Source organism: Strix aluco, chromosome 3, assembly GCF_031877795.1.
Source record: "Strix aluco isolate bStrAlu1 chromosome 3, bStrAlu1.hap1, whole genome shotgun sequence".
Lineage (NCBI taxonomy): Eukaryota > Metazoa > Chordata > Aves > Strigiformes > Strigidae > Strix > Strix aluco.
The window spans coordinates 132,520,025-132,544,780 of NC_133933.1; the positions used below are offsets into that span (position 1 = coordinate 132,520,025).

At 49.6% G+C, this 24,756-nt stretch overlaps 1 protein-coding gene and 1 long non-coding RNA gene across 11 annotated transcripts in view; one reads left to right on the forward strand and one right to left on the reverse strand.

Annotated features, from left to right (window-relative positions):
• Nucleotides 1-12,726, forward strand: part of ASXL2 (ASXL transcriptional regulator 2) — a 134,339-nt gene extending 121,613 nt beyond the window's left edge. For all 7 annotated transcript variants that reach the window (XM_074820415.1, XM_074820410.1, XM_074820411.1 and 4 more), the window contains 2 exons: nucleotides 1-721; nucleotides 2,387-12,726. In XM_074820415.1, the coding sequence (XP_074676516.1) occupies nucleotides 1-721; nucleotides 2,387-4,777 (3,112 nt within the window). In that variant the 3' untranslated portion in view covers nucleotides 4,778-12,726. The remainder of the gene's footprint in view (nucleotides 722-2,386) is intronic.
• The window catches only part of LOC141921540 (uncharacterized), a 27,990-nt gene continuing 3,596 nt past the window's right edge, over nucleotides 363-24,756 (reverse strand). For 2 of the 4 annotated variants that reach the window (XR_012622714.1, XR_012622716.1), the window contains exons 2-6: nucleotides 19,045-19,132; nucleotides 18,829-18,886; nucleotides 17,393-17,594; nucleotides 13,506-13,624; nucleotides 363-527 (exon numbers count right to left, since the gene is read on the reverse strand). This is a non-coding gene — a long non-coding RNA (uncharacterized LOC141921540). Of the gene's footprint in view, nucleotides 528-9,276; nucleotides 9,354-13,505; nucleotides 13,625-17,392; nucleotides 17,595-18,828; nucleotides 18,887-19,044; nucleotides 19,154-24,756 lie in introns of those variants that run through there. The other 2 variants (XR_012622715.1, XR_012622717.1) reach the window with 2 other exon arrangements.

The window sequence follows — 24,756 nt, forward strand, 5'->3', positions numbered from 1 at the left end:
TTCTGGACTGAGTCCTGAAGAGTCCAAGAAACTGACAGCAAACACCAGCCCTGCCGAGCCGGAGAGTGAAAATCCAGCAGCTGAGCAGCCAAAACGCACGGTGGCCTCGCTGGGACCACTCAAAGAGGAGGTTCTGTCTCCGTTAGAGCCTAAAGCACAAGCAGCCCAGGAAGCACCAGCGATGAGAAAAGGAGGAGAGGAAAGAAGAGAGGACGCGCAGGCGAAACCAGCCAAACCTGCGGAGGCCGCGGCTTCCCCAAGCGGGTGTGGGGTGAAAGGCAGCGACCGTTCTCTCCCTGTGAAAGAGAGACTCCAAGGAGAGTCCAGTCGAGAGAAACCACCAACTGCTGTTAGTCAGGCACCCGAAGAAGAGAGAAAACCCGCGGTGGCGAAGGATGGGCTCGCGAAAGAGACCCTCAGTACCTCAGTTTTGGCCCCCAGTAAACCAAAGAGCCCCGAAGCAGGTGAGGTCGTAGCAAACGTGAAAAGTCCAGCGACGACTCCAGAACCACCGGAAAAGAAGCCCCCTGCAAACGAAGAGATGGAAGTCAGCGTGGAAGCCCCCAAGAGGAAGTCAGAGAGTGGCGAAGCAGCTCTCGCCGCTACTCCCGAGAAGAAGCCGCGCGTGATGGAGAGCTGCCAGCACCACCAGGTGTTTCGGGCCCAGGCGCAGTCCTTTCCTGCGGCAGGGGCCCCGGTGCCACGCGTCCCCCCCCTCAAGGTAAAGAGGGAGGAAGGCAGAGCCAGAGTGGCCTCACGCGCGTCAGCGCAGCTGGCGGCTCAGGCAGAAAGGCTTTGGCCATTCAATTCTATTATTTCTATAAATTACGTTAACGCTTGTTATAGCGATGGAAATATTTGAAAACGTAAAAGCCTGGCTGTTTGCTAAAGAGGACCTGCCGCTGGCTGCTTGGCCCAGCTGCAGTTCAGTGGCTCCAGGACACGCGGGTCCGTTCAAGGAGCTCTCGGGCAGACGCTCGGAGGGTTGGGCAGGAGCCCAAGGCAGAGTTTAAGAGGCAGCACCTGGTAGAAGCTGGGGAGGTCCTCGTGGAAGCTGGGGAGAGCTGCAGAGGAGCTGCAGGGCTGTAGTAACAAAGTTGTAGCCCAGGAGTGCGCAGAACTCTGCAGACCTGTGAGTATCCCCAGCGGCGCAGTGACAGGGCCAGGAAGGGAGTTACCGGCAGCTGCCTCTCTTAGAGTCCAGACACAAAATGATTTACCTGTGTTTAAGAAAAGAGCATCTCGAGAGAACGCAGCTCTGGTCGGTAGCAGCTGAAGGCAGCGCGGGGCCGGGCTGGGCGGCAGGGAGGGGCTGTGGGGGGAACACCTCGACACCACAAGGCCTTTACGGAGTCTTAGCAAGGGGCAGGCGGGAAGGAGCCGCAGGGGATGTCCCGGGCTTCGGCCTGGACAGTGCCCGGCTCCTGCGCGTGCGAGCTGGGCGGTAGGACAACAGTCCTGCCACGGAACCGCCAGGAATGTCCCGTTGGGGAGTAAGAGACACTCTGGCTTCAGAGACTCGATACTCTCAGAAAATGAGGACAAGATGGTGTGTGTCCACACACCGGCTCTTCCTCCGGGGATGTTGTGCTCAACAGGAGAGAGTAAACAGGTGAACCCGCACAGAAACTGTTCTGAGAGTCGCGTGTGACCGTACAAACAGGGAAGTTTAGTTTCTGTAGAATAGGGCCTGTGCTTTTTCTACCAGAATTTGGTCTGGTTAAAGCTCAACTCCCTAATTCAGGGCCTTAGGCAGAAGTTGTAGATGGAAAACTGCTTAATTACTCTCTAAGATTTCTACTCTCCTATTAAGATTCTTTTATACTAGGGTGTGTACAAACACAAAATTTGGAGAACGGTTCATTACTCTCCCAATGTTAATAAGTATAGCACGAAGGTAGGGAAGCATTGATAAAACCTGTGAGCGACACAGAATTGGGGAAAACTGTCCATAAAAGACACTGAGGAGACAAGTGTAGATACACAGGGGTAGAAGAGCAATGCAAAGTCAAGCAGAAAGTTGGCACAAGCTTTTAAAAGGATATAAATAAAGTATGAAACCTAGAATAAGGGACGATAGGTGTCGAGTTCTGGAATAACCTTACGGCTGTTCCGAGGGGAGGTTGAGAGGGTTCAAGTCGCGGTGGACGAGGGGGTGGCTGAAGCTGCGGGGCTGAGCTCCCAGCGCGGGGCCCTGGGGCTGGCGCAGACTCGGAGCAGGTTGTGCCAGCATGGAAGCAGCGAGGGAGGGAAGGGATCTCTCCAAAGGGAGTTCTCCAAAACGACAACTGTTTCTCTAAGACTAAACTTAAATACTTGAAGTCTAAAATACACGGCTTCAGTGTTCCCCGTATCTCAGTTGTGCTTTTCTCCCCCTCCGTTTCAGATTCCTGTTTCCAGAATCTCCCCAATGCCATTTCCTGCGGGCCAGGTCTCTCCCAGGGCCCGTTTCCCGATCTCGCTCACCAGTCCGGGCAGAACAGGAGCCAGAACTCTGGCAGACATCAAGGCAAAGGCCCAGCAAGCCAAGGCCCAGAGAGCAGCAGCCGCCGCCGCTGCCGCCGCCGCCGCCGCCGCCGCCTCGACGGGGGGGGCTGTCCCAGGGCCCGGGCCGGGCGGCGGCGGGGGCCTCCCGGGTGGTGGAGGAGAGAAGAGGAACGCGGCCACAGGCGGAAGCCACGAAACTGGAATTGGAGGAAATGCACTGGAACTGGCAGGAACTGGAAGCGGGGGAAGTTCGAGAAGGTTTCTTCCCCACTGCCCAGGGACACGCGCCCAAATGGAGACCCAGGCCCCGGCCCCGGCACCACCTCACAACCCTCCTAGAGCACAACTACAGCAAACTGCCCCGCCGCAGCCCCGACCTCCCGCCAGCGGCGCGGGCGCCAGCTCCTCCTCAGCGGTGTCGGCATTAGAGAGGATCACCAGAATAAAGCAGAACCCCCCCAGCACGGCTTTAAATCAGGTTTCGGGCTCCCCGTACGCTGGTGGCAGCGACAAACAAGAAAAAGCACCTTCTGCTCCGGCGGGCCCGGGCCAGGCCTGTGGGGCACCCGCCGTCAGGGACGGCTCGGCCCGCATGGTGGGGTCTGTCGCAGACACCAGCACGACTGTAACGAAGGTGGCACCTATGGCCTTAGGAGGGACCAGCTTCGATGCTTCTAAAAGCAAATCTCCTTCCCCTCCGACATCTTTGCTAACAGCCGCGAGCTCCGAGGCCCAGGCTGGAGGCGCGGTCGCACCCACGACGTCCGTCCCACCCTCCGATGCTTCGGCGGCGGCGCCTGGTCTCAAAACTCAGGCGAACTCCAGCGGGGTCTTCCCAAAACCCAGCTCCAGTATTCCTGCGAACAACCCTTTGGTCACCCAACTCCTTCAAGGCAAGAACGTCCCTCTGGAGCAAATCCTGCCGAAGCCTCTCACCAAAGCAGAGATGAAAACTGTCCCATTAGCTCCTCATGAAGAAAAAGGGGCGGCGGCAGTGTCCAGTGCTACGAGCGTAGCGGGGAACAGCGCCGGAGCCGAGGGTGGGGAAGGACAGTCGGGTTTACCCACACAACAGCTCGGGAAGATCTTTTGCCAGAACAGGCCTCTGCCTCACATTCCAAGGACCTTTCCGCTGCCCTCGGGAAAGGAGCCCGGCCTTGAGCAGCACCAGTGCCACGAGGCGCTCAGCAAAACAACGCAAGAGCAGATCCTCCAGACTCTTATCAAGAGGGTCCAGAGGCAGAATTTGTTGCCAGTCCTTCAGCCTTCGCAGCTGAACCTCACTCACTCAGGCTTCCAGTTAGAAAACAGCTCCACCAGCCAGAGATTGGTGCTGGGTTTCGTGGGCAGACGGACGTCCAAGCCTGCTATGTCTGGTCATTATCTGCTCAACATTTCCACCTATGGTCGGGGCTCAGAGAGTTTGAGGAGAGGCTTCTCCCTGAACCCTGAAACCCGCTTGTGTCTGACCAGTCCTGCTGATGCTCCAAAACCAGAGTTTGGAGAATGTGAGGAGACAGGAGGTGACGGCAGCAGCAGCGACGAAGGAGATGCAGACGATGAGAGCACCGGGGATGAACACGAGCTCCTCGGCGTAAAGGAGGAGCCCCAGGCGTCACAGGTTTCTGGTCAGTGTGAAAAAGAGCAGGTACCACCCAGCGGAAATTCTTCGGATTACAACAGCCTTGCTAAAAAGGGCGTCAAGACAGAAGCGGCCGCGTCTCAGCAAGCAGCAGCCAGCAAGGAGAGCGTTCAGGCCTTCGATGGAACTACGCTGGCGCGAGATTTTATTCAAGCCGCTCAGGAGCAGATGGCGCATGCGATGAGGGGGAAGGCGCACGGCAACCCGGAGCTTTTCAGCACCTCCGTCCCATCCTCGGACTCGGCGCCACCGCAGCAGCCTCCGAAGCTGCCTGGGAACGCGTCGGCGCAGCTCATCGGGCCCAGTTACAGCGGCACGATAAACGTCTCCACCTCCCCGGACGTAAACCAGGGGTCCCTCATGACGGGGCTGTCTGACTGCAACCAGCTGGCCAGCAGCATGGGCAACGTCATGTCCTTCTCCGTGACTGTAACCACCATCCCCGGCAGCCCGGCCAGGAGCTCCGGCGGCCACGCTCAGACCATCCCCGTTCAAGCCTTCGCTGAAGACGACGGCGCCGAGGACTCGCCCTCCAAATGCTACTGCAGGTTGAAAGCCATGATCATGTGCAAGGGCTGCGGGGCCTTCTGCCATGACGACTGCATCGGCCCCTCTAAGCTCTGCGTCTCCTGCCTCGTGGTGCGGTAACCAGGGTGGGAGGTGGGGAAGAGGATGGCTTGATGTTGGGGTTCAGCTTTGGAAATCCGTTGGGAAGAAACAGGAAATTTACTGCCTTGCACAAGAGACACGTTACTGAATCAGGAATACAGAGTAGAGTTCTTCTTTCATTAAAGAAAGAGCACCTTCTTGTACAGTGAGTCTAAATTGAGCTCAACTACGTGAATTGTGACAAGAGTTTGCACTTAAGGAATTATGTAAATATGTCACATTATTTTGTTTAAAAATATTTTTTCAATCTTTTAGGAGTTAGTGTTTGACTTGTACTGCAGTTTCATTAACCCCAGCCTGCTCTCCAGCATGTTTGCTGAGCTCTGCTCTAGATGGGGGAACGAACCCCTGGCGAAACCTCAGCCTGTTGTTGGTCTTCTCTGGACAAAGAGGAGAACTGGATAATCAAGAAACTAAATGTTTGTACCGACGGATCACAGAGCACCGAAGCAGGAATCCCTGAATCGGCTCGCTTGGTTGCTCTAAATTTTAGTTCAAATTTTTTTCAGATTTGGAAGGCATTAACGTTGTACCGGCCTCCCAAGTAATTAATTGCCTTTCTCTTGCGAGCAGGCTGTTTCCAGAGGGCGGCCTGGGTTGTGCAATATTGGCTGGTGGGTTTGGTTTGCGTGTCCCCTTCTCTCCACAGAGGCGGTTGCAGTAACTTTGTTTTCAGGAGGGCAGCGTCTCCATTTGCTACTGGTAAATAGTGAAAAAGGCAACTGTACTAACCACCCGATTGAAGAATTTAAATCACTAAAACAACTCAGTAACTGATTACCGGTAATCCCAGGAACCATTTAAAGCAGAGATCACAAATTGTGCTGAACTGCATTTCATTTCGGGGCTGTCGGGGCTGGGTGAGATCTGCTTCCTCAGGCCTTTCGAGTGAGCTGGGAAGTGCCACCCCTGGTCCCGAAGCGTCGGTTCTCCCGGCACGTCCCGCGAGGGGAGCGCACGGAGCGTCGCCCTCGGCCCCGCTGCTTCCGAGGCTGCGCTCAGTCAAACCTCCATGAGAGTCAGACCTCTCCCATTTCTATAGATTTTATATTTAGCGAAGTGCAGGGGAAGGGAAACAAGTGTCTTGTTGGGCCTCACCGCCAGCCCGCTGCGGGTGTCTCTTTGTCTTTTAAAATACCAAATCAGGCTCGTCTCGGCTTTTGCTCGTGGAGGTCAGGGGGAGGGCGGGCGGGGGGCTGGGGCCGGGGCTGCGCCGCACCGCTGGGCGGGGGGCAGGCACGCGGTGCTCACCCTCGCATCCCGCCTTCCCCGCTTCGTTCACTTTGCTGACGTGGGAATTCGAGCAGTTGCAGAAGGGTACTGGGGTCTCGGCCGGGATCGCTGGCTGGCCGGCTAATGGAGCACCGCCGGGTGTATCTGCGACGCGCCCAGGGTCTGGCTGTTGCTTCTCTTCCCAAACAAGGACCCTCAGGTTCAGGTTCGCTCATCGCGGCGGCGCTGTTGGGGGTGGGGGGGCCGTACTGCATTGTGGGATCTTTTTTGATGGAAAAGCACTGAATTCACTTTTAATCCAAAGGCCTTTTTAAGCTGAAGCAATATTAGCGGAATAGGTGGGACGGCTGTTTTGTGAGCTGGGGTCCTCAGCCTTTCTTCCTTCCCTCCGTGTGAGCATCCTACCGCTCTCCGCCCCCCTCCGCGCTCACCCGTGCCATTGGGCAGGAGCGGAGCTGCCTGGGAAGCAGCATCCTTCTCCGCGGAGCGGGAGGTGATTTCTTTGGGAAGGATAAAGGAAGGAGAGGTGCAGACTTCATCACCTCGGAGCAGAACGTTTCCTTCCCTGCCCAGCAGAGCGTGGTGGGGTTAACGCGCGGGAGTTGGCCAGAGCTGCAGTGTATCTTCGTCTCCGTTTTGCTCATCTTAAATTTATTAGGGAGCAGTGACTCCTGCTTTCTGATAACGCATCCCTGCTCAGACATCCAGTGGTGAGGAGCATTTAAGTATTAGAAATAAAGTCAATTTTTTAAATCTAAAACAGAAATTCAAAACAAAAAAAACCCAACAAAACCCTACACAAAAATTCCTCCCAGTTTTTCTGCCACGCTGCACACGCGCTGGTGGTGGTTGTAGCCCAGGAAACACCCCCTGGCCTGTGCGTGTCCCTGCTGCGTGCCCAGGCTGGCGTCCCCCATCACCCCCAGGCGCTGTAACGGGGACAGTCTCGTTGCCCGCGTTGGCCTGTACATCGGCACCAATTTGGGCAGTGGCCCCTCGCTGCTGCTTCCGGCTCCTGTGCTGCAAGAGGAATTTCTGCAGGTTTTTAAAATCTTGGGACACAGCGTAAAGCGGTTGCAGTGCCCTGGGGAGCCGAGTGCTGAGAGCAGGCTCTGGCTGTTCCTTAACTCAAGCCTTGTCTAGACATGAAAGAAGTTACAGCAGCGTAATCCTCAGGCAGACGCATCCATTCCTGTCCGAGACAGATCCCCCAGCATAATCCAATTTAAAGGTTTTTGCTAGTTACAAACTAAACTGAAAAAGTCATTCTTGCCTCAAACAAGAGCAAAGAGGTTTTGCTGCCATAATTGGATCAATTCTGCTCATCCCTCGACTTGTATCAGTGTCGTTTTTGTAGGCTGACAAGGCTGCTGGAGCGGGGGAAGGAGCCGATGCTGAGGGAGCTGTAGGCCCCGCTCTGCCGACTGGCCCTTGGCGTTGCTGCGGCCGCCGCTCGCAGAGGCTGTGCCCCTGCTCCGCTCGGCCTTTCCCACCACGGTGCCGCCCCGGCCGTGGCTCCAGCTTGTTCCTCCCTGTAAAAATGCTACAAGCATCCCCTGGAGCGCGTGGGCCCGCGGGTTTGCCGGGTGTGGGCCCGCGGGAGCCACGCTGGCCTGGCCCCCGCTCCCCGGGGGGGAGGGGGGGGCGGATGGTGCCCACGGAGATTCGCCGGCTCCAGGCTCGTGCCGGACAGCGGGGGCATCTTGCGTGCTGGCTTGGAAGTTTACAACTCTTTCAGTGCCTTAGTTCTATTTTAACAGATCAGCACTTTTCTTGGGCTACTTTGACTTTCTTTTCTTTTTGAGAAAATTCTTTTAACTGCATGTCTTTGATTTTTAACACACGCTATGAGCTACTAGGTGTGACTTGATGGAACAGTCTCCACAGGTTTGCAGGAGGGCATTAAGTAGGAAATCATTAGGAATAATGGGGCTCGGTGTAGTAATCACTCTAAGTACAGGTCGATGTGAAACCTTGAAAGCTTTGCATGTTTTACAGTGCTGGTTATTGAATCAAGTCCTTCAGAAATCCCGCAGCCCGTACGGGAGCGCTCCCCGCGTGGGTCAGCCCGCTACTGCCTTACTTCTCTCCGTCCCCTCGCCTGACCTTCCCGCTCTTCCTTCCCATGGGATAATAAACCTGCCTTCATGCTGGATTTCCAAATAAAAGGGATGTTGTGGCATAGTTTAAAATATTAGACTTTGGTTCCCCGGGTATTAATTTAATAGCACCATAGTAAATGCTGTCATAAAAAAAAAAAAAAAGGGATAAAATGGTCAGAGCCCTAATGTCAAACTGTGTTTGTGGCAGTAAAAGCAACTTGAGTAAGAAAAAATACTCAGATTTATATTTTCCCTTTTGGGCCCCATCCAAGTCCTGCAGCACAAGAACTAGAAATTCAAACCCATCAACAGAATCGAACCTTCCAGTGCAACCCCCCCCCCCCGAACACGCGGTTGCAGTGGAGGAGCGAACGCAGCTCTGCGAGCTCAGGTTCGGAGGTAGATTGGTAGCACAGGGAAGAAATTTTGTGTGAAATTTAACATCCCCTCTCAAATCAAAAGGAAAGACCGAGATGCTCAATGCCGGTCGCGGAGCTGTATCTTTTTTTACAGTAGAATGAAATAGCTGATGGGGCAGCAGGTTCCTGGCCAAGTCGTTACCAGCTGGGAGGGATCCTCAGGTCGTTACTTCTGACGGGGTCGAGCCCAGGGCTGGCTCCTGCCAGCGCGGGCACAGCCGGGGAGCGGAAGCTCAGTTCGTTTGAGCCACGATGAGCCGTTGGCTGGGGGGCCACCAGCAGGACAAGGAGCACCAGCCCTGCCCGGGCATTCTCTCGCTTCTCGGGAGGTGGTCGGGCTGCAGCGCCGTGGGCGGAGCACGTGGCCTGTGGTGGGAGCACGTGGCCAGTGGTTGGAGCGTGTGGCCCATCATCAGAGCACATGGCCAGTGGTAGAAGTGTGCGGCCTGTGGCAGGAGATCGTGGCCCCTGGCAGGAGATTGTGGCCCATGGCAGGAGATTGTGGCCCATGGCAGGAGATCGTGGCCTGTGGCAGGAGATCGTGGCCCGTGGTTGGAGCGTGTGGCCCGTGGCAGGAGCGTGTGGCCTGTGGCAGGAGATTGTGGCCTGTGGTCGGAGCGCGTGGCCCATGGCAGGAGATTGTGGCCCATGGCAGGAGATTGTGGCCCATGGCAGGAGATCATGGCCCCTGGCTGGAGCGTGTGGCCCGTGGCAGGAGATCGTGGCCCATAGCAGGAGGCAGAACCCGCCGCTGCTCTGGTGACAGACAGCCTGCGCCTGCGTCAGCCGAAAGCTCCGTGGCTTGGGGAAAAAAAAGACCCGGGACTGCGTTCTGCCCCCCAAGGCACCGGCTCCGCAGGGTGCTCGCACCCCGGGGGCAGCTGGGAGCTCGCAGGGGCTCCCGGCACCTCTGGCGCTGGTTTGAACCTCCAACACCTGCGAGTGGAGGGAGGGTCGGCCGGCAGGGCTGCCTTACCCCCGTTAATTAGCACGGGCTAATTGCTGCGGTGGGGGGGACGCTGCTGCCTCCCCTGCTCCCAGGGAAGGGCTCCAGCGCGTGCCAGGATGCCGATACCCAGAATTTTCTTTGTTACCTAGGTTGTTTTTTTTTTTAATGCTTATACATTTGATATAACTGAAGATCAATTTTAAGAGGTTACAGTAATATATTTTAAGTAATATATATTTTAGTATCTGTAAAAAAAAAATGACAAAGGATGATCTATGAACTAGATGAACAGGGTATGGGGAGTATGCAGTTTCGCAGCAAGGCCAAGAATAGTTTTACTAGGAGGAGAACTGAAAAGATTCAGTTTTTTCCATTAATGCAATAAAAATGGGAATTCTTAAAAAGAAAAACTCCAATATTGTTTACCACATGCTTTTCTTGTTTTTGACAACAGGCCTGTAAACACAGTTTAGAAGATACTAAACCTCTGTCTGTCTTTTGCCTTTTTAAAAGGGACTTAAATTGGAATAGAGGGTATGTACAGAAAAATCAAGTTGACACCATTTTAAAATGTATTTTTACACAAATAATATAGAAAAATCATATTTTACATAAGAATTTTAAGTATTTGAAATATGTATATATATACTGTATGTACTTCATATATTCTTTATTTTACATTTTCAATGTATTAAAAAGTATTTGAGCTGGTTGGATTTAAGCATGTAATAATGTTTAAAAAAAAAGGAAAAGAAGAAAAGAGGGAGAGAGGATGCAAGTCCTGCACCCCTGCGGGGGCTGCTGTTAGCAACTACCGGGGAGCAGAGGAACCGGGAGCTCAGGAGCCCATGAATTGTGGAAGAGTTTAGCGGTTTCAGATATTTTTCAGACCATTTTTCATTCCTGTGTCCTGTTTGTGTTTCCGTTATAATATCCATTCATTTTGCCTCAAAACCACCCAGAATGATCTATGGTGAGAAGACCAGAAGTTGAGGTGGATGTTTTATACACGCAGTGCTGCCTTTCTAGCCAAAGAGACAAACTCTCCAGAAGCTGCTCAACCAAAACACCAGCGGAAGCTACGCGAGTTTGTGGTGCCACTGAAATTTTAAGAAATAGCTGGATTTGTTGTGTGAGCATCTTACGGCGCTTTTGGGGAATTCAAGCGATATACCAAAAGTCCAGGGATTTCAAGGAAACACTAGCAAAGCAGATTTTTTTTTTTTTTACTTTGTAGGAATTTTGGTGAACAATCTCACTGTAGAGAGGATGATCTTTGCAGCTGTTAGAAATGGAGTGAATTCTCCTCAGGAAGGGGATCCCAGAGATGCCCCCCCTGAGCAGCAGCGCCCTGATACACACCCACTGCGAAGGGCAGCAGCAGCGTGGGCCAGGCAGCAGCGGGGTGTAAACGGGGAGGGCACGACACTGCCGGGATCGCTGGCCCTCGCCTCCTGGCACTACTCCACCAAACTATTTATTAGCGTAAACAGCAACTACTTGTTTTCTGCATAAACCCGTTGGTGAAGGACCGGGAGATCTGCAGCCCCTGTAATTGCTGGCCCCAGTTCTGCCTAGAGAGAACCCGGATCCCTACGGAGAGCAGGGTGTCAGAGGCTCCACCGTGTAGGAAGCACAGCGCACTTGCCCCCTCCCCTTTTCCACGATGCCCATTTTGGCTTAGATGTGACATTTATTCCACTCGCTCCAGCCAACAGTTGCAGGCATCCTGGGTATAAACTGGAGATGTTTACAGCAATTCTGTTACTGGGACTTACAGAGCAGGAAACGTGGGAAAAGAAGCATTAACAAGTCAAGCTTTAAAAATACTGATCTGAAATGTGGAAAGGCAGGCAACCGGGTTTTTCCTACTGCTAAAATTATTATTGGAATCTTGAAAAAACAAACCGTGGCTCCCGCTCCTTTGTCCAGACTCGCTACCGACACGCTGAGGGGGGCTTTCACCCATAAACAGTTGCACTATAGGAAAGCCCCGCTCCTGGGGGGGGTGTATATAGGCAGAGTCTACACGGGAGGGCTGTGCAGGTGTGTGTGCGTATCCTGTGTACCCACAGCTACGTCCTAGCTAAGTGGGTGTAGTAAGACCAGCTTCATCCCAGTCTTCTGGTGATATTCCACCTTGCAAAGCTACCGCAGACCTGAGACGGAATTACAGCTTTTCTATTTGTTTTCCTATTTAAGATATATGGGTTAGACAAAATATATCATAGCAATGTGGTTTGATCTGCTGCACTTTTAAAAAAAAAAAAAAAACAAAACATTCCTTACTCCCCTGGTACTGCTGCATCTCCCGTTCCTTCCTCTCCCAGTGTAAACCATAAGCCTAGTTGGTCTCCTGAACCTTTCAGTTATGGCTTCTCAGATGCTGCATTAGAGATTTCCTATTGGAAAAGCCGAGCTGAGAGTTTAACTTCCAGAGGCTCGGCCTCCCGCAGCCTCCCGGCCCAGCGCCGGGAATGGGAACCAACGGCAACTCGTTGCGGGGCGGTTTCGCAGTGCTAGGACTGTAAGTGCAGCTGAGCTGCAGCTGACATGGGCCAGGCCCTACCTTGAACCTCAGGGACTGGGGTTTTGCTTCCAGTTTTTGATGTGGTGGCCAGAGGCGTGCCCAGGGTACGCCCCCAAACAGCCCAGCCTCGCTGGATTTACAGCGCCTGCCGCTACCATAAAGCTTCGGCGCGATCGTAAGCCCTGTCAGTCCGTTTGCAAAGTCAGATTTACGTAAGAAACATGTTTTTTTGGGGAAAAAGAAAGCAATTGTAGTTCAGGAAGGCATTTCAAAGCAGCACGGGCCAGTTCCAGCAGAGGAGCAGCAGATCAGGGATGAGTGTGGCCCAGCGTGCTGCAGCTGGGCGTGGGGCAAAAGGGGTTTTGTCAAGTTCTTCGCTGACTTTGCTGTATAAGATTCCACCTTGGCTTCTCACCAGCATTCAGAGGGGCCTGAGGAGTGCTAAGCCCGGCTCTAACCTGTCACTCCAAGGTCAGTGTCCCCATAGGAGATGACAGCACTCTGACAAGCAAAAGCCTGCCCTGTGGCTTGTGTCTTACTGCAGATTCTGTTCCTCTTCCTCTCACTTATTTCTGTCATGTAAAACTACCTGCTTTATAAATGAATGTAAAATACAGTAGTTCTTCAGCACATGGACAAATGTGTATTTTAATGTTTCATTTTATGTTAAATAAAAAGCATATGATTTTATGGTCGTTAGTCCCGCTACTGTTGATTTGTCAAGGACCACCTTTTGTCTGTCAAGGGACCCCCATAAACGATAGCGAACTACATTTTTCTGGCCTGAGAGGCTGTGGACATCTGTAGAATTTTTTTCAACACATTTCAAGGGGAAAACTTTGGTTTAATACTAAGCCTTAATAAACACTCTGCAGTTCCCTCAAGCCTCATTTCTTGGGGTCCCAGAACACTTTGGGAGCACTGAACTGTAGATTGGGGGAAAAAAAGAAATGGGAAGAAACCTGTGTCAGGTGATGGCAACTTGATTTCCCTTAAATGGAGGGATTCAGGGCACTAGATCTGTAACCAGCCCTCTTGATTTCTGTCAGGTTGAGTGCACTTAACTTAGTAAAATCAGGAGGACTGAGGCGCCTGGGAACATGTAGGAAGTCTGGGATTTCTTTTCCCTGAATACACTAAAAGTATCACCAATCTCTGAAGTACGGAAAGGCACCGTGAAGGGGCTGTGAACCTGCTAGTGTGAACAATCACATCAAGAGGGTAAAGAGTGAACATGAAATGGAGAAGGAAAGATCTGTAAAGAAATTTGTGTCCTGCAGAGCAAAGAGCCAATACAAGAAGTCCACCTGAGTTTGAGTTTGCAACTGTTAGCAAAAGAGCCCCCGAATTCTACCACCTCTCATGGAGAAAGAGCATGAAAAGAAGAGTGGTTAAAGGTAGTGTTCAAGCCCCAAAAATGCCCAAAACAAAAGTAATACTCTTCCTCTGTGCTCACTGAGGGTGTGATACATACCGCTGTCACCAGATGACAGGTTTTTGAAGGAGCTGACGCAAAAAGCTGTAGTTCAGGTGATGCATTTTCAGGTGATGTTTATCAAGAGAATTCTGGTGACCTGTGCAGCATAGTTCTACCTGTATTTAAGAATAAGAGAAAATGACATCATTCATACGCCAGGCTCTGGAAGTTCTGCTGTAGAGACTGACTGAAGACATGCTAATAAACGGGACAGAAAGCAACACAATCCTGCCAAAGGTATGTGCAGGCTAATTCAGTGTATTGTCTTGATAAGCTGTTTCTCAACAGATAAAATGAGCTACCTTAGTAATAAAAATGATACAGGAAACTCTTATGGGGGGAATCAGTAATAAAATCTGAGAAGGTGAATGATAAAGTAAATATAAATTAAAGGAACTGGTTCAAGGGGGCTTAGCAGGTAAAAATGGGAAATCAGTTTGGATGGAGAAGTCTGAAATTCCTCAAGGGTCAGCCTGGACATGCATCTTTTTAAGATTTTTCATCCCTGATACTAGCACCAAAAGTCAGGAGTATCCCAACAAAGTGAACTGATGACACAGACTCGGGAGATTGTGCAGACAAAATGGAAAACTCTAACCTGGGAAGGTGCTGTCAAGTGACATTGAGCCCTGCACACCGGTGTCAAGGCACCGAGGGACAGGTAACACAAGCTCCAGGAGTGGGCGTGCGGTAACGGGAAGGAGGGTGAGAAGGCCCTGGCTACATTAATTAATCATTCCCTGTGATTATAGGCTGTCAGTGTGATTTAGCCATGGGAAGGAGAAGCAATTCTCAATGCCCAGTGCGTGTACTGCCAGTAACGATGAGATCAGTGTGAGTTGCACAAGGTAGTAAGATACTACATGTGGTTCCACTCACCCTGCAGGCGAGAAAAACCAATTCAAACTGGAACAAGTGCACTGAAAGGTTTCTCAATAATCAGGAAGGGAGAGACTGCCATGGTAAGAACCCAAAAAAGTTAAAAACCAAAAGGTAAAAGGCTCTCTATCACCAGAATAAACATTAAGGGGGAAAACCAGCTGTTCAGCGTGGGGATGGGGACAACTGGGTACATGATAGCAGCGGCTAAACTTTGTTTAGGTGTCAGAAGAAACTTGCTACTTGGCAAAATGTAAACCAGAAGAGAATGCATGGAGTTCCAGGGATGGTACAGCTCTGGTAAAATGTTGGGCTTAATGTTTTAGGAAGCCCTTGATGTTCTGTTTTCCTATCTAGGTCTTAATTTTTTTTCAGATGTCAACAGGGATGTCCAGATAATGTTCTGGAATAAAAGACTTCATTTTAGAGCTCAGTAATTTTTATGAGTAATTTAAATTACTCCTTTAGTTGTCATAACTGTTAAAAGTGGCGTCACGGCCTCGGCACTGCTTTTTCATCAATTTTGTTCTAGTCATTAACGGTTGTTACAGCACATTATCACTGTTCCATCCCATGCCACCAGTTGGGTGGTGTGAATGTGAGCAGTGTCCCCCATGCACTCAGCCCTGTTCCTCAGCTGAAGGCTTCCTACCCCCCTCACAGCTCATTGCCAAAAGTTTTTGAAACTGTGCAACAGTATCTCTTGTGGCATTACCCATCCCTGTGCAGCCTAACCAAGGACTGGCCCTCCCCAACCAGGACACAGACAACTATTTTTAATTTCTGGCTACACAACATCAATTCCTCATGGGTAGATAACGCAGCTTATCTGTGCATTAAGTTCTGCCCATCCCGGAGGGACTGTGCTGGTGCCAGCACGTACCAGGCAGCGCTTTGCCTGCTGCGTGTGTGCGTCAGTGGACAGTGGCAACAGGCACCGAGCTGCTGCCAGCTGGGTGTTGGCATCACCGACTCACAGAGCGGTTTGGGCTGGAAGGGACCTTACAGCCCATCCAGTGCCACCCCCTGCCCCGGGCAGGGACACCTTCCACTAGCCCAGGTTGCCCAAAGCCCCGTCCAACCCGGCCTTGAACCCTTCCCGAGAGGGGGCAGCCACAGCTTCTCTGGGCAACCTGTGCCAGGGCCTCACCCCCCTCACAGGGAACAATTTCTTCCTTACATCTAACCTAAATCTCCCCTCTTTCAGTTTAAAACCGTTCCCCCTCGTCCTATCCCTCCCCCCCTGACCAAGAGTCCCTCCCCCCTTTCCTGTAGCCCCTTTCAGTCCTGGGAGGCTGCTCTAAGGTCTCCCCGGAGCCTTCTCTTCTCCAGCTGAACCCCCCCAACTCTCTCAGCCTGTCCTCACAGGGGGGTGCTCCAGCCCCCCGAGCATCTTCGTGGCCTCCTCTGGCCGCACTTGAGCAGGTCCGTGTCCTTCTGCTGTTGGTGCCCCCAGAGTTGGACCCAGCACTGCAGGGGGGTCTCCCGAGAGCGGAGCAGAGGGGGAGAATCCCCCCCTCGCCCTGCTGCCCACACTGCTCTGGGTGCAGCCCAGCACACGGGTGGCTTTCTGGGCTGCCATTGCCAGCTCACAGGCAGTTTTCCATCCACTGATCCCCCCAAGTCCTTCTCCTTGGGGCTGCTCCCCACCCCTTCAGCCCCCAGTCTGGGTTGATACCAGGGATTGCCCCGACCCATAGGCAGGACCTTGCCCTTGGCCTTGTTGAACCTCATGGGGTTCACACTGTCCCACTTCTGGAGCTTGTCCAGGTCCCTCAGGATGACATCCCCGTCCCTCAGGCCTGTCACCCACCCCACTCTGCTTGGTGTGATCACTGGATTTTATTTTTTTCTTCCCTTTTATTCTTCCCTTTTTTAATTCACGTAACATTAATTGTTATGTCTTGTTGTTAAATAAATAAGACTGTAAACTTCTGTCAGCCCTGTAGATCTCCCCTGTGACCCTTGGGAAGAACGAGGATGAGCACAACCCACAGCTACAAAACGGGGAAGCCTGAACTCAAAGAGTCAAAGGCATAAATAAATAAAGCCAGGTCACCGTCTGTGTTTTTTCTAGGTTTCAGAACTTCTCCCTACAGAGCACATGGCAATCTGCTGTTCCAAATGCTGATTTGGCCACACTGCTAAGGAGCCAGGGTGGTGGTATGAAGGGCGCGTGCCCTCCACCGCATCTAATTTGGAGCCAACATCTTAGTAAACAGTAGATAGTGTCATTGAATCATAGAATTACAGAATCATTTAGGTTGGAAAAGACAGTTAAGATCATCAAGCCCAAACGTCACTGAAAACCCTCCGACTATTGCTCCCAGCTGGTGATAACCCATGAGCATGTATATTCTAAGAGCTCTACACCTTCCCATCTCTGTTCTCCTCCATCCCTCCAAACACCTCGTCAGTAATGAGTCAGCCGTGGTAAGTTCTGTGCCCTGGGAGGGAGCCAGACAAAGGATGTCCTATTAAATGGCGACATTTCACCTCTATTTTAACAGAATACATTTCAATTTTACAAGCATCATCTGGCTTGTTTTGTTCTCTGCCCAACTGCAATTAAAAAAATTGTAAGTGAAAGAAAAGCTGCAGAATCCGCTTCTAAATATAGATAAGGAGCACGCTCGTGGCTCAAGCAAGGTAATTATCTTGTCACGCTGAAGAAGAACAAAAAAGGAGATTGTTTCTCTCTCCTGAGCTCAGCTCCTGCTTTATCTCAGTTACCATGTTGGCCACTGACTGGGAATACCTGTGAGATGGAAGAGCAGCTTGTGACATGCAGTCAACTGCCTAACAACAAACACTGGTTGCTAAGCCAGCAGCTGGAGATACATATACACAGGGGCTGTAGGGACCGTCTTTGGGACTTAAGATAGCTGCTAAATTGCAAAATTTTACATTCAGAATTTAAAATTCCGACATGATTATGTAAATACGGATAGAAAGACAGTAAAAGCATTATTCCAGTTTCTCACTCACGACATTCTTCACCTCACCTCTTTAGTTACACTTGTTTGGGATTGAACTGTGCTCTCTTTACAACCTGGTGTGAAAGCTGAGGAAAGCTGCCAGAAGGATTCAAGCTCAGAACCTTCTGACCACTTCTTCAGATGGCGCGGCGTGCCGAGAGATCAGGTACAAACAGCAGCACAGGCACTGGATTTCCGTGGGAGGCTCACCATGCACTTCTGTGGCTATCTGAGAAAAAAAGGAAGGATGAGAAAGGGCAAATGTGGCAGCCTGGCTGTGGAAGATAATCAGCTAATAGCTCAAAATTAGGAATGATACAAGAAATTATTTTAAAAGAAGATGTGAAGATTATAGCGTGACAAAGTATAGACCAGTCTTTTCTGATGTTACAAACCATGTAGAGGAGTAACAAGAGTTACCACCAGTTTGCAGATAAAATATCAGGAACAGTGAAAAGACAAAGATGACAGCAGGGCTCAGGGCACGGGCCTCAAAAGACTTCATAAATGTTTAAATGTGTACCCTGTAATGGTGAAAGATACGGAGCAAAAACACGCTGTACAGTAGAAATTAATTAAAATCAAGGTATCAGTAAAATATAAAATGCTGAAAGCCATCAATAGTGAAGATACACATTTAGGCTTTAACAAAGAATTAACACCAAACTGCTACATCAATGAAGGGGTAAGAAAAGAGAAATGGAAAAAGGAAGAAAGGGAAAACTATAGCAAATGGGGAACTGACAGAAAGGACAAGTTCTGGTTTGCGCTTCCTAAAATATTTACTAGGAGCATCAGGCCAAAGAGTCTTGTCTTCACCTTCCCTATTATTCAGGAATCCAACAAAGGAATACAGACTACAAGGCAGACTGGGACCTATACAAACAGTGTAGAGAAATTTCTTTTTAAAATTTTTTAAAAAATAAGACTAAAAGTGCTTTTTTCTTTACTTAGACCTGGGAATCAGCTGTAATCTCCTACAACAATGGGATAGAGCATAAAATTAAAAGCGAGCCAGTGTTCAAAGAGGAAATTCAGCTTTCATCTGGAGAAATTAAATAAAAATTATGAAAGGAGTTCAGAAAGTGTAAATGATTTGAGACCAACACCATGAAAGAAGGTCAGATAGATGAGTCCAGGTTGAGGAAAACACTTCATGGGTGCTTAATGACAAGAAAAGTTAATGGAAGGAGACATAATCCGTTGGCAGGGTGTTACCACCTCGGAAGTATATAAGAAATGAGGAGCTGAGTGAGCCGAGTAGCCTGTAAGGCCACCTAATTACCGGGCAGTTTAATTGCCCGTGGTCAGTCAAACACCCGACCAGTGGGTGACTGATTTTCAGTCAGAAAAAGCCACTGATTTGGCAGGGACCAGCAAACTGGCAAGCCAGGACACTATACACATTTATAGTGTTCTGGGTGGTATATCTGTTTTAAAATAGAGACTAAAGAAAAACAAACCTGAGAAAAGGTTGGTTTGAGAGATCTGGAAGAAGAATTAAACTCTGCACTGTCGAATCTGTGGATGACAGAAAAATGGTTCAGAGCTTTTTACCTGCAGAGGCTAGAAGAACCTACAGAATGAGCTAGAAATTAGCCATCAGTAAGTTTAACTTTTAGAATTTTTGACATAAATAACTATAAACATGGAAGTAGTACTAGTACATTTAAGCATACCTGTGCCGAGTGCCGTGCACAGCTCTGATCAGCCACAGCCAGGAACAGTGAATTCATCATGCGCCAGGGTCCATGAAAGCTTTTTAGTCTAAACAGGGGAACAGAGAATCTGCCATTGACAGAAATTAAACAAAATGAAGGTAGATCCTATTGCTCTTCAAAAACAAACAAACAAAAATCAAACAAAAAAAAAGATAACTACTGGAACTAAAGAAACACTGGCATGGGACTGGAGCGCTCTGAACAGTGAATAAATTCAAATTAAAGTTAGAAAATGGCTTCCATCTGCACAAAAGTAGCATTTTGGAACATCTTCCAATAGATGGGCATGTGGAAAATCTCATAGTTTTTAAACCTTATAAATTTATGAAGTGAATTATAGACGTGTTGCTAGTGCCAGCAAGGAGCTGTTCCAGATGATCCAGCTCTGCGTTTCTAGCCACTACCTAATCTTTGTGCACTATGTCACATTTGGAGCTGTCACAGAAACGAAAGGGTCCAACTCACCCCGTGGTGGAACGTGCTGCTTTTGAGTCACTCCTTACCAACATTCACCATCGACTTCACCGCAAGTTTAACAGAAAGGCAACTTTCAGTCAATGACTGGACTGAAACCAAGTATCTGCTGAAGATCTTAAGTTCACGGGTTATTGTCTGAAACATCGTAGCTCTGTTTCAAGACATGAGAGGCTGCAAATGAATTTTAAGCAAATTTTGCCACACTTTGCTACGAAAGCAACAGTTGTAAAACTGGAAGGACATAAAAGATGGTGCCACCGTCTCTTCCCTGACCCTCCCCTGCACAATTTTTTCCATATTCTGCACAATTTATCTTCGAGAAAACAATTGCCCTTGAAATGACTCTGGTTTGAGTTTGCTGTCTCAGCATTAGCTGAGATTTCACTGCTGATTTCTCACAGTCTTGCAGTGGGCAGCTCCTACTGCCCTCCTCGTCTTCTTTCTTTGTGGTTCTTTTAGACAGAAGCCTTAATACTCTTGTACTGCTGAGAAAAACCACACAGAAGACAAATATAGTCTGTGGAAAATACTTCTTTTTACTTCAGAATAATGGGAAAAGTAAGCTATTTACATTGCTATGCAACTTCTATTACTGACGTTGCAAATCCTTCACCCTTTCTCCATACAAAGCTGAACCAACTCCAATGCTTTTTCCCGTTCTCATTTCTTCTTCACCTCTACTAAATTTGGTTTAGCCCCCTCCCATCACACCTGCTGAAAACCTTTTCCTGTCTTGCCTGAAGCTGGTCCAAAACACGGCTTCTTAAGTTGTAAGTGTAGGGAAACTGAGCTGAAGACTCCCAGTAGGTATTTTGGTTTTAAAATTCCATTTAGTGCTGAATATTTAGTAACGGAAAATCAAATGAAGAGCAGATTCTCTGCTGGAGGTCTCTGAATACAGAGACTTGTAAATTGAAGTTATGGTCGTGTTCCAAAATGTGCCGGGACGCTGCAGTTGAGCAAAGAGGTACTGACGTATTTTATCTTCTGATTCCCCTTCAGATCTGCGCTGAGCAGTTTTTAAAGGAGTAGTAGGAAAAGGGCAGTAGCAGCCGTCAGCACAGAGGTTTAAATGCTACAAAGAGCCGCACACACCCAGCAGCGGGACGGGACGGGCGGCAGCGCTGCGTAAGGAGGTGTAGGAGTTGTTTCAAACACCCCACTTGAGAAAAGGGGAATCGTGACACTGGGCTGCGTGAAGAGAAGCGTTATTTGGGAGGCTGCTGAAGTGGATCTGCCCTGAGCACCGTGTCAGGATGGCACTGACCCGGGGTGCTGTATCTCCTTTTGGGAACCAAAGCTCAAGGATGAGTTGGCCAAGTGGCCAAGAGTCCAGAGAAGAGCAACTGGGTGTTTCTGCACAGAAAATGTGCCCTGCGAGGAGGGCTGCTCTTTAAATGTGAGAAGAGAAAGCTTAAGGACCACCACAGCAATCCAGGCAGAACTGTAAAAAGGAAGAGAGTCACGCTGCTCAACGTGCAACGGAGGAAGGACCAAGAGTAGCACGGAAATAACTCTGTAATGGTTAAAGCTAATTTCACACTGAAACAGGTCACAGGGGAGATTATGAATTCTCCACTGCCAGAAGTTCTTTAAGCCAGGTTTGATAAAGCCAGTGCTTTAAGCCAGGTTTACGTTACAGGCATATGTTCCATCTTGTGAGACAAGCGTGATGGGCATGTTTGCCTTTCCACAGGACAGGAATTGGTCCATTCCAGACTGACTTTCTATGCACCATGAACATGATGTTCCAAGCAAGCAGGATGCTCTTCTACTAGAACACAAAATTAAAGAATATTATAAACCTTCTACCTCTACAACCATCCCCTTTGGGGTTTGCTTTTGTTCCTCTTAACGTCTTTCCAGCAGCCCCAAAATGCAAATTAAATCTTGTGCCCAGACCTGAGGTGACATCATCTGAGGTTCCCTTTTATTTTTGTGTTTTGTTCACAGTTGGACGAAATGACGTACGATGCCACTGAAGCTGAAGATCTCAACAAGAAGGCGTATTTCCTGTGCCAAATTTCATGTTATTTTTAAACTAGTACCACTACTCTGGAATGCTACGTACATTCTTCTGACAAAAACTCCTGTCAGAATTGTATCATCAAAGCAGACTCCTACAGAAGAATGTCTTCAGCATCTTCTGCTTTTTTCTGTAGCTGTTTCTGCATCCAAAAGAGGAACACTGTGGGCTTGCAAGAGCTGTTTGCTATTACCAGCTCCAATCCACTTTTCACCATTTAAAGAAAATGACATTTTGAATTAAGAAGTATATCTGTAGGGTTTTACTCTCCTCTTGATGCACACGTCTGTTGCCCACAAACGCAAAGAGAATTTGTATGTACACAAACTGAAGGGCAAATGCATTTTTTTAATATCTGACTTCTACACGCAGGTATTTTTAAGCTGTAACAATGAGAAGCAGCTGAAAAGGGCAGCAGGGTGTTTCTAAGCATTGGTACTTTCTTCATATTTGTTTCTGCAGTGTGACATTTTCTGTCTCTCACAAATTCGAACCACTCAGCTAGTACAGAGATGTGAGGTAAACAGGTTCTCCAAATACTTGTTATCCCTGGTCCAGAAAACATCAGGAAAAAGCAATTTACTGAGAAGTCATGCATTTTACATTGGTGATGATAAATTCTCAGACATATAGGATGTTTTTAAATGCATGTCATTCAATGGTAATGCTAGATTCCATTTACTCTGGGTTGCCAGCACCTTTCACAGAGAAAACCAAGGAAATAGGTTTGTACTTCACTACTACACGTGTGCACGGGACAGATTCTGCACGTGCTGCGGCTACCGAGTGTCTGACTTCCTGAGACATGGCAAAAGACACTGTAACACTATTTCTTATGTCACTACCCAGAACCAACTAATGAATCTAATTCTCTGGCACTACACTTAGAAGTGGGAATATGAGCCCATTCCTAGTTTTTCCTAAGCAAGCAGGAAATTAGATTTCATTATAAGAACATGAAACAGAAAGATCTATCACTGGGAAACAGTATCTCCTTCAGTTATGAATGAGAGATGGCCTAATTACTTTATTATTGAAAGAAGCCAGAGGTTTTTTTAAGGAAAATCCATCAGCCAAAAGAGACGTGATCATTTTCTAACAAAATGCTGAAGAGTGACAAATGTCATAAACCACTGCTCCCCTTCTCTTTTAGTTTAATCCAACTTTTAAATTTAAACTTAAATATACCACAATCTCTGGGGGGAAAAAACTATTTTAAAAACAAACTGAAAGAGTCTGATCTAACTTTAAAGCTGCCTCGATGGGTCTGGTCCTCCACTGAGCAAGGGTTTGAGCAAAACCACCCCCAGAGGTCCCTTCTCACCTACCCTATGCTCTGGCTCCCTGAATGTAAAGGCTGTGAAGAATGTAAAGACGGTGTCTGAATGCAGCTGGAGGATCACAGGGTAATTCAGGCCGAAAGGGACCTCGGGAGGTCCCCAGCCCACCCCCCAGCACGGAGCAGAGGCAGCTCGGCCTCCACCAGGTCGCTCGGGCTCTGGCCAGGCCGGTCTTGGAAACCTCCAAGCTCAGAGATGACAGAACCTCTCTGGGCCCTCCCACTGCTGGACTCTCCTCGTGGGGAAAAACTTTTCCTTCTATCCTGGCTGACTCGTGCCCGTTTTCTCTCGTCCTCCTGCCCTGCACCACTGGGACAAGCCTGGCTCTGGCCTTCTGGTAGGAGCAGGGTGGTGACTACCAGGTGTCCCTCAACCTTCTTCCCTCTCCAGCCTGAAGACGCCGCAGCCCCTCGGCCTCTCCTCACAGGCCAAGTGCTGCCGTCCCCTGGGCATCTTGGTGGTCCTCAGCTGCACCCGCTCCTGGGTTTTGATGTCTTCCTTGTTTTAGAGGCCCTGGGATGGGACACAGAGTCGAGGTGTGGTCTAACGAGTACTGAGCAGAGAGGGGTAGTCGCTCCCCTCGACCTGCTGGCTGTGGCCCTCCAGCCCAGGATGCTGCTGTTGCCCTTTGGTACCGGGGCACACTGGTGGCTCCAGTTCAGCCCGTGTCTACCAAGAGTCCCAGCTCCTTTCCAGCAGTGCCGTCGCTGTTCTCAGGGACCTTCTTTCCCAGGGGTGGGACTGGACGAGCTCCTGGAGGGACCTTGAACCTCATTCCCTGTATTGCCTGGGGCTGTTGGAGGATGTTGTTGAGCACCTTGCTCTGTCTGCCACGTTCCCAGCCCTGGCCAGGGAGGGCACTGCCCACCCGGTGCTCAGCCTCAGCTTCTAGCTTGCCTCCCCTTGTCGAGCAGCTGGACGTTGTCCGAATACAAGGTGAGGACTTTCTACAGGCTCTTATATTTCCTCTATTTTTAAACACAGTGGTACACGTCTTGGGCTTCACTCTGTTCAGTTCACTGAAAAGCAATAGTATTTCTTTTCACATGCTGTCACTTCATGGGGCTGAGCGTAGCACTGCACAATACAATGTTTTCAGAGCACTTCAATTAATTGTAGGTAGTTGATATTGAAATTCAACACAGCAAGGAAAAATAGATCTATTGATGTGGGTTTTCTCAGTTCAGGAAGTCACTCCTTTAGCAATTGTTAGCTGTAAGGGTGAGGCTCTGGAGTGCACTCACTGCTGGTAGCACGACAGAAACACGAGGTGGGATTTGCTGGTCTTAGCTCTGGTGTCTTTAATTTAAGACGTCTGAATCGGAACAAGTCCTGATTCCCTCTGCAGAACGCAGAGCACAGGTCATGTCACCACGAGACGGGTTCTCTGAACTGCTGCCCGAAGGCACCCACTTACCTGGCTGTGAAGGGATCCCAGGGGGTCGGGATCAGACCTATTTATCTAATTTTTAGATTTCTCAGGTTAGGTGATATGAACCCCACTCAGGGTTTGTCACAAAGATGATACGGGCATCTACATGTCTCTTTATTCACCAAAATCCAACACGAGGACACTGCTAACACTCAGAAACCCCTTGTCTAGCCCTGAAGGTGCAGATATTTTTAATGCATATAATGGAATAATTTCTTTCCAATCCATGTTAAAAAGTGGCTCCTGGTCCCCAGGTGAAGCAGAAGAAAATGCTTTGTGCCCATAGTGTCCCAAGTCTACAATCCTGCCCAGAAAATCAGCTGGGGTGCCCTGCAGCACCGCCACACCACCAGCCTCTCCTGCACACACTTAACACTCTCGGCTTATTTTCTTTA